At 45.3% G+C, this 14383-nt stretch overlaps 2 protein-coding genes across 2 annotated transcripts in view; one reads left to right on the top strand and one right to left on the bottom strand.

Annotated features, from left to right (window-relative positions):
* Window positions 1-6493: 6493 nt before the first annotated feature.
* T265_02890 (hypothetical protein) overlaps window positions 6494-14383 on the bottom strand; it is a gene marked incomplete at both ends in the record, with an annotated part of 48863 nt that continues 40973 nt past the window's right edge. The window contains one exon of the mRNA XM_009167243.1: window positions 6494-7068. Within this exon, the coding sequence (XP_009165507.1) occupies window positions 6609-7068 (460 nt within the window). The remainder of the gene's footprint in view (window positions 7069-14383) is intronic.
* Window positions 6520-13832, top strand: T265_13115 (hypothetical protein; the record flags this gene model as incomplete). Its single annotated transcript, XM_009167268.1, is given in 3 exon segments — window positions 6520-6632; window positions 13518-13679; window positions 13685-13832. Coding segments are annotated over 3 exon segments (423 nt in total).

Genomic DNA, 14383 nt, shown 5'->3' with positions numbered 1-14383 from the left:
TCGGATAATCAATAGGCAAGATCTCTTCCGATTAGCACAATAGGTCAGTGTTGAATATCGGTGTGTGCCTAACTTATACGGCAGGTGGCTTGGGGAGATTTAAAAGCACTTTGCTCGGGCTTCAGCTTCTGATCTCCAGGTTCAGGGCGCTTCAGCTGATGTCACTGGTAAATTGTTTTGGTCTGTGTTGGTTTGTAATCGCAACGACAGTTTGCTTAGGGGGTGAGATGACGTGATCGTTTGGTCTGCTTCGGCTCTGCATTTGAGATCTGTGCTACTCATGTTTATGATTGCCACTTGTCGGCTCGACTGATCTGAAGCATTTTTCTACACTCGCCAGTTTTACACCTTCGGTTCTATTCACACTGCGGTGTCTAACGACTTCCAGCGCCTCGGTGTGAATCCGCCTCAAAGCCTCAAGATATATCTATTTTCTACCTCGTGTTTCATATCTAGCTTATCCTTCGACAATGTTGAGTCTTCCGGTAACGCCCGATATACATCAGCTTATTAATTCATATTTTCCGCGGCATTTTTCTTTTTTCTTTCGTGGTGACCGATTCTGGTGGAAAGTTCTGCAGCCGTTTGCCCAACGTGTACATTAGTGCCGTCATTGTATTTAATTTTGCAGACGCAGTCCCCGCTTCTGTTTTCTGGAAGAGAGTCGCCCAAATACACCAGCGCAAGACGAGAACTTTCCCTTTTGGTACGCCACTTTCATGTTAACGGTGTTTTTAATCCTTCGAATAATTTCGGACGTCCCTAATTTATTTGCAATAACGGCAGTTTGAATCCATTCCCTTTTGGGTTTCACCACAGGTACCAATATTTTTCTTAGTTGATATTTGCTGCTGTTTCACTGAAGTCGGTTCTTTACTTCTGAACCACTGTCCGGTTGACTTCTTCCGTACACATGGAGCTTACTCGACTAAACTTGGTTGAGCCAATACTGGGGAATTCCGGTTTAGGATGGGTGGACGAATAACTCAAAGTAGCTCAGGGTTGAGGCCGTGTTACGATTGTGGATAAAAGTAGGGCCACAGTCGTCATAACGCTACTTATCTGCGGAAGGTCAAGCAACACCTAGCTGAAAGACCTTGCCGACAGATAGCCAGCAGGAATATCGGGTATATAATGCGACTGACTAACCTTGAAGTTGGTGGGTACTCGCTGTACATTGTAAACCATTCAGGGAAAGAATTGTGATGTTGAAGCCACCATAAATGTGCAGTCCAGCCACGGCTTTACGGCCTACCATAAATCCACAAAGCTCATGTCCTCATGAAACCAATACCAGACGGAATGGTTTCCCCACCTAATGTGCTAGCCAGATTCTTAACAAGTATTGTGAAAACTTTTACCGAAGAATAGTGTAATTATATTGAGAATGAATACAAGTTTGCCAAAAATCGTGGGTTTACCCATGCAACCGTATGCCTAATTTGACAGAGAACACAGACGTTTAGGTCTATAATATGGAGCAGAACCCTCAAATCTAGGAGTGCTAAGTTTGCCTGTCTTGTTCAGTAGCAGTGGCGCGGGACAAATGATAGGTGGCTGACAAGTTGGTCTACGTATGTTCAGTTGAAGGATGGGGGAGGGGCTATGGGTGTGTCTTTGAAGGGAATTCCGCAAGAATGAATAATGCTCCCACGATTTGCCGGGACCGAAGTATGTAGTTTGTTTGTGGTACGTCACTTTGAGCCTTGAACCAAAAAGCCCAACCTACGAGGAGGTAGGCGTCGGGGTTTTCTCTAGGGCCCTTTCCGGGAGGCCATAAGTCAAACGTGTGCCCCAGTACCTATGGAGGGCCGGCCCGACCCGACCCCAGGTCGCGGGAGTAAAGCATGGGTATCTGACTATTGGTGTTATTGCGCACTGCAGATGCATTTCGAGCTTCATCAGACTTTTGATAAGATTCGGATACTTTTCGATGTACGGGTTAGTGTGTCATGATGAGCCCTCGGACGATAGTAGGGTGTGCGGTTTTAGTTCAATCTTTTCTAACCTGATGACCACATAAGTGTGGAGGAAATGCCTTGTTGCCTTCATTCTCTTACCGCAGAAGAGATTAAAATTTTGCCTCCAGATCGCCTCGTAATGCGATTGTTTGCAACACACAGACTGATCCCCAGGTGTTATTGTCAGGACTGAACACCGCGTCTTGAAACTGCTCTACTGTTAAATTCACTCAAGATTTCGTTCGTTGTCGACACTACTGGCGACCAACCGACGCAGAGAGGTTCACCCATCGAGCTCAGATTGTGTCACGGTTTCATACTCAAGACTATGACCCTACTAACTTAACCTTATTAGTGTAGGTATTGTATAGAGGACGAGATGGCTCGGTGGTTCGAGCGCGAATTTACTCACCGGAAAGTCCTTGGTTCGATCCTGGCTTCTGCATCTCGACTTATCCTTTCTAGGTTTGAGCAACTTGATAGTATCCAAGCCCTCGTGCTTCCTTCGGGTGGCATAGCAGCTAGGCACCAAAAGGGTGTTACAACTGAATGACGTTTTTCGAGCATCGATTAACATTGTTTCAGCCAGTACATTCCACCAAATTTTGCAGTGCAAAGCCGACCACCAGGTCATAGTAGCAGGATTTGGCTGGTACTAAACATGATATCATACATGATAGCGACTAATCAGCTGGCGCGGTGTGTTTTTGTTTTTGATGTCGACCGTTTGCTTATTTTTGGTGGTTCGGCATGGAAATGGATTTAGTTTTATTGTTTACTGGTCCTGTGAGAATTTGTTTTCGGATTTTGTTGAACAGAACTAGGAGCATCGTTTTAGGAGGGCTTGGTATACAATCTGTAGTTTTTTATTTGGGCAACGTTTCGCTTTTGACACAATAGCTTCATCAGGCCAAGTAAAGCTTTTGTGTCAAAAGTGAAACGTTGCCCAAATAAAAACATACTGATTGTTTTTCTGTAGAGCAAAATGCTGGTTGCTCAGATATCGTAGGTGGTCGTTGGCTTGTTCGCTGAGCTGGGCAATCTGAATGTAAATGTTTCATCACCAATCGAGGTGACATAATCAGTGTGTAGCGTAGTAGTGCGTAGCGATGGGTTGCTGGTTGTGTGTGTGTTTCTGATGGCTTATAACCATTCAGTATGTGTTTGCTAGTAAATGATCTCGCAGCGCATTAGGAACGCTGGCCTGCAGATAAATGAAACTAAGACAGCTCGCTCGGAGTTCGATGATACCGCTCGGGCACAAAGCGGGTCACGCAGAAGTTATCCCACTGTCAGTAGAACTGGGAAAGATCCAGGACTGTGCAGTCCCCAATCCAAAGCGGTCCCTACGGCAGTTTCTCGGATGAGCAGCGTACTAAAGCCGGATTGTCAAGGATTTCATCACGATTGCTGCTCCACTGTGCGGCTTTCTGCATCGAAATCGGAAGTTCGAGTGAAGCACATGAGGCTATCGAAAGCGTCAAATCGCGGATCCTGGATCAGCAACTGACTCTCAAACTGCCCATTTCGGGGAGATGTTTACTGTTGCAACAGGTGCTGGTGACATCGTTATCGGTGCAGTGCTGAAACGGAGGAATAGAATAATCGAATATGCCATTCGTGACCTGACTAACAGTGAGCAGAAATACTCAACTATTGATAAATAATTTTTGGCGATCGTCTGGGTCCTGGATAAGTGGAGGCTGTACTTGCTGGGGCAAAGATTTCACGTCGACACCGATCACATACCCCTTGCTGGACACTCCGGGTGTAAGAGTACGACTTCACGATCCAGGGAAGAAGAACCACCTGGCTGATTGGCTGTCCAGATTAGAGGCTGAAGATGAGGCCTGCATGATCATGATTCATGCCAATAGGTTCATCGTCGAACTGAATATCGAAGGGTTCGTGCAACTGCAACAGCAGGATCCTGTGTTACGGAAGGATGCAGCCGCCTTGTTGGGTGGGAGGAGTATTGAGAACGGATAGGGAGACAGAGAACTGGAGACGTTTCAGAATTACTTGGATAGGCTGACCATGAGTGAAGCTGGCATAGTATCCCGGAACACCACCGATTCTGATGTTGTGCCGCTCGTGATACCTCGGGTTTTGAGACGGAAGCTGATAGTCGAATGCCACGAGATGCTACACACAGGGTGCACCAAAGCGCATGAGCCTACTGGACCGGGATGGGAAGTGAGGTGATGGATTATGTCGTGTCCTGTAATCGGTGTTAACTGACGAAAGGAGATACGACAGCAGCATATCACCCCATGGAACCTGTCCCCGTATCAGAGATTGGCGAGTTATGGTCCGTTGGCGCCAGGTGCCCCTTTCTGGTGACATCCAAGGGAAATCAATATGTCATAATATTGACGGAGCACTTTTCGCGGTGTGTCGAGGCGGCAGCCGTACCAAATCAACGGGTGACGGCGATCAGTGAAATATTCATGCATCATATCACGAGGTACCAAAAATGACCCTAGCGGATCTGGGGCCTTACATTAAGAGCGAAGAGTTTAGGGGTTGCCTACAAAAGCTGAGCATCAGACGGCCAAGGACGGTACCCCATTACCCGAAAACAAACGGCGTAACCGAACGAAGGAGTGGCTGGTGGCCAAATTAGATGGTTGGAAAGTAAACTTGCCGATGGTGATGGCAACACATCGTGCGTCGATGGCTCAGTAGTTAGAGTGCGAATTTACTAGCCGAAAGATCCGTGGTTCCAACCCGACCTCTGCCTCTTCCCCCGTCTAGGCATGGGTAACCTGGCACTATCCGAGCCCTCGCGCTTCCTTCTGGTGACATGGCAGTTAGGCACCGAAAGGGTGCTACAACTGGACGCATCGATCAACCCAACCGTTAGCAAATTCTCATGTTGGTGTAAGGTCGACATCCATGCCTTCCAATTAACCAGGAAATTGAGTCTTGGCGGACAGCACACCTGTTTCCGGAGAAGGTGGGAGGGGAAGGTAGGAGAGCTCGTGAAAACTTGACCACCGTTCAGGAAAGGACCAGGAATAAATGGCTGGTAGGAAGACACTACCATTCCACATAGGCTCGGAGGTCAAATGGAAGGATTATCAGAATCCTGCAAAAAGTGGAATGGGATCGCGGAAGCTGAGCGGTCGGCGACATAGCACGTTTGCCGTCGAGGGAACGTTTATACAATTCATAACGGTCGAGGATCGAAGAGAGTAAACGGTACGCAGCTTCGGAGCTGGCATGATACACCCGAAGAGGTGCCGAATAGACCAGCTGCTGAGACTGTCCCAACTGAGGCAAAAGGAACATCGGTGGCATGTATTCGACTTTTAAAGTGAAAAGTTGTGTAACGGTGTATACTACTGATGAGGCATGCGAATGGTGTATGGTCTGGTTTCCAAGCTCAGTCCCCGCCTCTGGTATAAGGAAATTGTGGAACTGCTTTGGAGTGTTCGTTTACCATTGTGTAATATTCAATAAATATCCAGGAAATTCGAAAGGTCGCAAGGAAATGTTTAGTTTTTGAAAACCATGTGCACATATCTGCTGTTCACGGCAGATAGGGGGAGTAGTAAGTAAATTAGAACAAATAACCACATTACGAATGTTTTTTCACTGAGTCTGGGCCCCATTTAACTAAGTGAAACCCCATTGGTGGAATTCGCTCTTGATTAACAGTCTTTTATTTAGTGGGTTTCATGTCTTGACCTGTGGTTCGTGCTCGAACTCCAACTTGGCCGCAGCGGATTGACATGACATCTAGGAGATATGTGTTGAGATAAAGTAGAACACAGTTCCGAATCAAAGTGCTTGGCACCAGTAAAGGGAATCCGCCAGTGATTCGGGCTTGATAGGGTACGCAGCCACTGCTTGCCTACTACTGAAGCCGATCGGAGCCCATGTCAAATCTGTCTGTCTGGCGAAAAAACTAAGTTCCAAGGATATTTTAAGTTCACTGTTCACTTGTTATTCATGTGCCCTAACATGAGGTCCATCCTCGGCTTCAAATATCATGCGAGACTAAATCCCTAGACGATGGTCTTGTTGAAGAACGGTGCTTGCAGATCACAAGGACACGTTCAGTTCATTTATTCTGTCTTTCTGAGAAATTGATGCGCTGTCGGAAGTTTCAAGAGAAGATTGATTAATATGAATTAAACGTATTTTTTTTCCTGGCCTGGTCACATACTAATAGGAGCTCAATCGTCGAACGATGAATCCTTGTTGTGGTGTTACCTTGGCCGAACACGCTTGGACGTCAACGAGTACGAAACTCTGATACATATCGTAATTAACACAAGTTGGCTATTGGGGTTCCCTACAGCGAATTTTGATCACCAACGTGAATACCAGAGCTAACAGTGCCTGGATATGTTGTCTGTTGTCGCCAATATTCCGACGCCCATGAATCTGGTCGAATAATCTAGACCGTCACTTCTGAGCGGTATTCGCTAGGGTTCTCCATCAACACGGCAGCAGATTCGGCTGTGGTGGTTTCAATGCGATGGACAAGCCATCCAAGGCGGTATAGAAGACTATTGAAAACAGGCGTATCACAGTAAAATTCGCACTAATGCAGTATGAATTCGGGGGCTTTACACATACAGATCTGCTGAAAAAGCAGTGTAAAATGGGAAAATATTGGCATACTGTCTCCCAGTCTTATGATTCATTTACACCAGTCTGGTAGGTGACCACAAAGTAACTCTTGTGTTTCAGCTGTACCATTTTTCCGGGCAAGTGTCCGAAGGCACATCCGAGTGTCTTCTTGCTCACAAACACTTGCCAGTTGCGTCCGTACTGTCTGTCCAATGCACGACCGATTTCAGCTGCCAGGAGACTATCTTGCATCTTCTCGTTTATGCCTGCATCCAAAATGCTGTAGATTACGTGAGTCAATTTTGTGCGTAACAATTCCTCCACAGGTTCGATGTCGATCCCCTTCAAATCATGGAGTGTCATATGATAAGTTCCACTGATCTCTTGGGACTTGGACTTCGGAAGGCTGCGAGTCGCAGACTTGTAGATATCTGCTCGTTCCACACTCGTGGTTCTGGACAGATCCGGTGTGGATTTGAACACATCAAAACCATCGCCAACGGAGCGTCTCGAAAGTCGTTCTCTATAAAAAAAAGCAAAACAGAGGCATGATACGAAGTACAGTGTGTGATTGGTGTGATTATAATGCTTTTGGTGAAAAATAAGTTCGCATGGGAGAACTAAACAGATAAATGCAACAGCATTCCTGTAGATATTGTCACCTTATTGGCGACTTCATGATGTGCACAGAATTAGAAGCAATAGGATTCTTTCATTGTACCTCCATTTGCCTTAGAGCTCTAGATGGTTCAGTGGTTAAGGTGCAAACTTGGAGGTCCGTGGTTCGAACCCAATCCTGGCACTTCGACTGCTTCTGTCGAATCTCTCTTTCTCCCTTGGAGTGGCATGACAACCAGGCACTGAAAAGTTTTCACAGCTGTACGATTATTACTTTATTACTACTATCTGTATTGTCGAAACCTAGTTTCACTTGATCTATCTACGCCATGGGACCATTTTTGTTCCCAATCGCACCACTTTTTGAAACTTCCCAGTAATTTTATTGGTGGTCTGGTTAAAATTCTCAGGACTGCCCGACAGGAATCCTTGTATCTTGGGATAAATATAGAGACAGCTGTGTCGGACATACGAAAACCGTAAGACAATAACGTGTTCACTTGAATGTGTGCTGGACAATAGTGAAAGATGTAGGTACGGATTAGGGTGTGTGCTTAATTGCGAGGGAAGGTTAGTCTGCTCACTGTCTTAGCACTCCATTTGTGGCAAATCAGCTGTATGTGACTGGCCTCATGAATATCAGTGGGCTCTGTGAAGGGTGCGTTGATCACAGGCTAGTTTGTCCAAGGTCAAGGCGGAACTACGGCGGTACCCAGTTCCAATGTCTAGTTAACGTTTTTCAAGCAGCGAAGGCCAATACACTGCACCATCCGCTCGGAGCATGTTATGTTGATATCGAGTTACATTTCGATTTCCATCGGTTTATGTTGAGAATTTTTCTAAGGCTTGCTTAAAAAATTCCATGACGTCTTCCCATGGGAAAGGTTGCGTCATTTCTAAATAGACGGAAGACTTCGACAGCTCACAACTGGTTCCCCCCTTCTTGCGGCTCATCAGGTAGGCGCAGTGCTCGAGTTTCCGTCAACTTTATGTTCAACTTGAACCTAAATTGGACATATTTTGAGAAATTCTCCCGTTTGCTTAGGAATTTCGCTTTTGACAGGGAACTTAGCTGAGTTCCTGCCGAATTTCTCGTTTACGATGTTCTTTGACTGAAGGTATTGAGTATCATACCCACTGACGCATGAGCCGACCTGGTGCTGCACATTCAGTTGAGGCGGACGATCATAAACGAGAGATTCAGCTGGATTAAGTGGAGTCTGCTGTGAAAAGTGGAGTTGTGTGCAAATAAGTGTGCCTGTAAAAAGCCATCTTTAATCTATTCCAGTAAACGACTTTTATCAAACGTCATATGACTGCAAGTAACGGTTAACGTTGGACGATTAATAGGAGTGGACTACGCCTGTTCGATGAGTTCAAAATGATTGAGACAGCTTTTCGATCATCGATCAATTTCCATCATTCTTATCCATACTACACAGTTCACCGATTTGAAAAATCGACGGTAACCGAAGGTGAAAATTTGTGAAAAACCTATCGAACCTGGTAACACATGTTGTTTAACAGAATTAATCGTCACATTACAGTATTTCACAGAAAACTTCAGTACGCATGGTCTATTTTTATGGCTCATGACATTTTGAAGCATGCAAACGGGGACTGATGTAAATCCATCCAAGCAGTCATGTGGCTAGCAGTTTGTCGAAACCATGGTAGCTTTGCTAAGTGTGTTGTTTGTTAGTCCGTTCGCCGAGCTTAACAGTTGAGTTTCAATCGTTCCGTCATCAACCGAGACGATACACAGCCGCGCATTCACAGTATCTTCTCTATTGGTACCATGATGTTTGCGACCAAACTTACAGACTTTGTAATGAATTTGATATCCTACAACCTGCTGCTGTGTTAAAATACGTAGTATTTTCTACCACATAGGTGACCTTAATCTGTCCGGCTTACGAGCGGATCCAACCCAAGTTGCTTCGGGTTTCCTAATCCTCAGTACTGCAATGAACGGTGGACGCCCATTAGCCTTACCGAAACATTATGCTTGTAGCACCACGAGTGATCAGGGGGTATAAATATATGGCCTCAGTTTTCTGAAGGATGGGCGCTTTCCAACCGTTCTTTCCTCTTGAGTAAATCAGCTGTCATTAATAGGTCATACTGACCAGGTCAGCTTGACTCTACCGATTACCATCGTCTCACAAGAACGTTACCGGTCATACACAAATCCACATTCATCGTTCTACTCAAAATATAATGCCTGTCGTATCACGCTGGGCTGTACCTTATCTCTTCTTCGTGGAGTAGAACAACACGTTCAAATAGCAATGGTCAAACGTGTAGCTCCAGTGCAACTATTCGGAGAAGTAAGAAAGTTGGCGCACATGTAGTTTTTCAACACCCGTAGTAGCACGAATGGTGAGCTACTTTCGAACGAAAACTAGGAACTTGGTCATTAATCCAATCATTAGTGCAATGGCACAGCTACCAGCACTGAAACATGCAATGAAACTTGCAATTTTGTGACCGAAAAACCTATTTGGTCGAAAAGTAAGCGATGTGGGGGATATGATATCATACTGGAGAATACAACACAAGCACACACATTTCCTTCCCTGATGAAAGGTGACCCATGGTGTGACCGCAATATTAGAGTCACTCTTGGAGCACCACTGTTAGCTGGAACGCTTATCCTTAAGGATATCATAATCCATATCCTAGTGTCTGTCTCCTGCGAAGCGGGTGATTATTTTATGGTAATTCAAACGATCACCACAGGAATATTGTGTACTCTTGTCTCTTATCATGGTAGTTACTGTGGTACAATGCAACGCGTGCAATGTTAGTTCTCACCTGAGGTTCGTAAAGAGAACCCCAAGACAGCAGGCGACAACATTTATTATCTGCGTTCGTGGAATGTTAGCACATATGTTGAGGTCCTGGAGCAAAACCATGTTCCATGATACCTTGTTCCGCTGTTTTCAGTAGGATTGTTAAGTTGGACACAGGGTTTGGAACGAGATTTCATTGGCATCAAGTTACATAACCTCAATCCTACGAATCGGTAAGCTGTAACCACTAATAAGTGCTCGCTTGACATAACCTTCAAATGTGCTGGGTCATGCCACTACACTTTCGTTGCTAAATATGTGAGGCTACAGAGTAGACGCTTATTCTTTCAGCGAAGTTCATTCAAAAAGTTTGGCATAGTTTGGTTCACCTGGATGTAATATTTTTTGTTGCTACTTGATGGAAATTAGTCCAAAAGGCTCCTTCCAAGTGACCCAGAACACCAGTGAAATGGCCCATTCCGTCCATTTTACCAAAATTAGAATTAGGATTCGGAAGAATAAATGCCGACGAACTGCATCCTTGGGTAAGATGGATAAAGCGGATGTTGTTATCCGATGGTCATTTGAGAAAAGGTTTCAGTGCACCCCAGGGAGATCTCGATTCGTCAGAGGAAATCTTTGGGACTTTAGAGGTGTACAAACAACATCATTAACTGCCGTTCTCAACTATGCATTGGTTGTTCGGGTAGTCTTTGATGGGTTTAGCAGTGGCTGACCCCAACTGACCATTGTTTGTTTGAAGCGCCTTGACTGTCCTAACGGTATTGCTGATTAGGTAATTATGGTCTTGGACGATGGCCATTGATTGTACACCGTGGAGCACTCTGGTGATTTGTAGGAGTTTGCAATGCGTGGCTGGCTTTCTGAACAAACATGAAGTAGCGCCGAGAACTCGTGAGCATCTCTTCTTGGTTAAGTTGCTTACTATTGTAAGGACCTCAAAAAAAATTCGAATCAGTCTGTGCTACTGATGGTCCTAAATCAAGAAGGCCGGATTAGTAGGACAGTTTCACTCTCGCAAATGTTGTTGATAACTATAGGGTCATGTTAGTGATGAAGCGAACAAATAAGGTCATTAGAACGAAAGAGTCCTATTTTGGTAGTAGCCCACGTTCTGCCAATCTGCTCAGTTTTCCTTGTGTGGATCCGAATCCCGTCGAAACCGCTACTCCTCAGCTCATTTGACGTTCTCAGCTGAAATTCACCATCCCGTCACTTGTTTGAACAACTATTCGTCAGTCCTAGCTCAATCACCCTGGTGAGTTCATTAAAAATATACTTAATTTACTTACTTCCAAAACAATTAACTAATAGGTGCATGACGTTATATTTAAAACGTATGCAACAGTAACATCCCAGCGGTTGGAATATCTGACAAGTGACTTGCGGTGGGTCCTAAAAAAAAACAAATGGCTGTTGGGTTCACAGCTCATTACGACGCAAACGCGGCCACCAACTCAACCATTTGAATGAATTCACGTGAATCAGGCTTATGGACGATTAAAGAGTTTAGATGTAAGTAGTAAAGTGGTCAGGGTTTGGGATTTAGCCTGGCATACCGTACTATACTAAACAGTTGTAATACCAGACCAGTATTTGGTGCGGACAAACTGGATACTCATTTTTTGAGCTGACAGTAGAATTAGAATCAGGCCAGGTACGTCAGTGCATAGAAGATGTGTGCCTATATGCCCTCGAGGGAAGTGTATTACATTAAGATTTAGAGGATGGTCGGTGAAGATGTGGTGGTAAGCAATGTCCTCAGAGTAGGGAGCAAACAGACGCTGTCGGTTGGGCTAAGTCGACCCATATGGAGGAATGTATAACCTCAAGAACTGTCAACAGAAGAACGTGACCCTCAAACAAACACTTATTGGGGAGTTCTTTGTCCTAGGTTCACTGAGATACAGTTCCGCACTGCAGCGCAACGGTCAAATACCAGTACGCCATAGTCTGTTTTACGGAGCATGACATATCCCAGAAACAATGTGAATATTGTGTCCATTGGATGACAGCTTCATACAATACGTGCGTTGTAGTGCGGACTGCTATGTGGGGGTGGGATGAATTCTGTCCATATTTAAACCGGTTTATTGATTGCACATCACACACAGTCCTCTTGGTAAGATATGACAAAGTTGAATTTGAACTAAAAGTTATTTCTTTAGCTGACAGGCAGGCGCGCCACCCGTAAGAAAATCTGAAAGCTTATTGATTCATGGGAGAAAAACTATTCCAGTTTCCTTCATTTTTCAATTGACATCGTCGTTAGGGTTCAACAACACACTAATTTTGGAGAACGGTCTTTGGTTACTTTGTAAATCTGATGGAAGTACCAGGGTGAACGCTGGTACTCGGAAGATTGTGGCTTTCGCCAACCTCCAAATCCACTAAAGAACACGGCCACGTGGAGAACGCAGTACTGGGTGTATTTATTTTATCTGGAAGGTGTCTGAACAGATAAAACAGCCATCAGCTCATCACTAGTGGGTTGCAGGTTTTGTACCGTCCAATGTTTTTACAGGGTTTATCTATTCGTTGAGGGCCAGAAATATCATGCAGAGAAATTTCTAGTGTTTCCTAGCTCCACATAAGACATCCGAAAGCGAAATGCTTAAATATAGTTTATTGGCTTAAAAAGTCCATTGCAGGAGAAAAACAATTTTGGCACGGATGCTCAGCGCCCACAAGGCTGTCTATTTGCTAAGGAATTTTGGCTCGGTTCTTTCGGGAGGGACTTTGTATCTCTCTCCCAAAAATACTAATAGCTGTTTAAAGTAGACACTGTTTTTCTCAACGTTATTGTATTACTTAGGATTAGACAACAGACCCGCGCCCTCTAACCTCACTCAGGACTGAAAGCGAATTTTTAGTGGTGTCCTATGAACTGAATGGTTATTCCCATGTCAGTCCCAATCCTACTCGCTCCGATCGGCTACCGGAGATGAGTGGTAACTGCCGTCATGAAGAGACTGTACCTTACGGTGGTGTGACGGTGTGTGTACCTCCGCGACCCATTTGGGTTATACTGGGTAGTGTCCGTTCGACACTCAGATTTTCTCATGCCAGTTTGGTCAATGGTCATGGGTATGACCTACACAGTCTCCTGATCCTACAGATTGGGGGTTGGAACATGGGTGGTGACTTGTCCCATTAAAATGGTAAAGCACTTACATTTCTCGCCAAACACCGCTGCCTTGCGGTCATACTTTTTAACCGGAGGTTTTGTTTTGGGACCATAATTCTCCTCTTCTCTAGGAATGGGTGCCCTGGCAGTATCCCAGTGCATGTACAGCCATGACACTTACAACTAACATTACTCTCATGCCACATCGGCCGTAGCGTGGTGTTATCAGCCGTGTCACCTTAGTTGATGCATACATCAGGGCGGGTAAGTGAATCCATGCTACTACTGACGCCTCCCTTCCTACCCTTTCACGTTTCCCATCTTCCGACCTCCCCCGTCCGAATTTGAATACTTTCTTCGCAGGTCCCAGCTCTAGGACTGACCGTTTTGCTCGCCCTGCATCACGCTCAGCTGCAGCTTGTGTACACTTCCTTCAGCAACAACCCTGAACAGTTTGAAATTCGTTTTTAAACCCCAGCAGCGTGTCTACTTAGTCGCCTTCAATGCTCACACACTGAAGCAAGCAGCACAACAGGTGGCTCTTGTCCACACTGATGGATGCTATTTTCATAAGTAAGGATACAAGACTCAACTACTATGACTGCCCCCTCGCTCTCGTCCAGGTACCAACTGCGCACCTGTGGTGATGCAAAGTACGCTGTAGCTGGGTATACCGGCGTGGGTATCGTATTGAGCGACCGGGAGGAAGCTTCCCTACTTGATTGACACCCTATTGACAGTCGCCTCTGCGCGGTCCGTTTGGCAACATCTGTGAGAATCTCGGGAAACTGAAGCCCATTGCACCTTGTTTATTACTAAGCATTAATGGACTGTAACTCTAAATCTGTCAAGCACAGTCACTATGACGCTCTAGGTGCTCTTTTACGACAGACTAGAAGTTCAGTCATCGATGTGGTTCGTGGGGCCATCAAAGCTCAGGTAGGTTATTAGGTACTGCTGAGGTCCAGCTGCGTGATCGTCTAAAGTTGGATAAGAGACACACCGACAGCAGAGATCGCCTGCTTTGGATGTGTGAAGATGTCAGTTATCGGTGGGAAGTGTCGATCACCGTCTTTCACTCATGGAATACCAGCATGAGCTCCGACCATGCACTCGTCCGCTTCTGGTTTTATTGCGGTTTTTCAGGTCTACGCAAAATGTGAACATCCAACTTAGTGGATCAAAAATCAGAAGGAACCTATCAGAACCGGCTCCCCGAAAGCTTTTCAGATGATCTGCTTTCAGATATTTATGGTCATTTGGAGCAAATATCCAAA

This window comes from Opisthorchis viverrini (genome assembly GCF_000715545.1).
Source record: "Opisthorchis viverrini unplaced genomic scaffold opera_v5_40, whole genome shotgun sequence".
NCBI lineage: Eukaryota > Metazoa > Platyhelminthes > Trematoda > Opisthorchiida > Opisthorchiidae > Opisthorchis > Opisthorchis viverrini.
The sequence above is the reverse complement of the archived record's forward strand: the minus strand, read 5'-3'. Positions and strand labels throughout refer to the sequence as shown.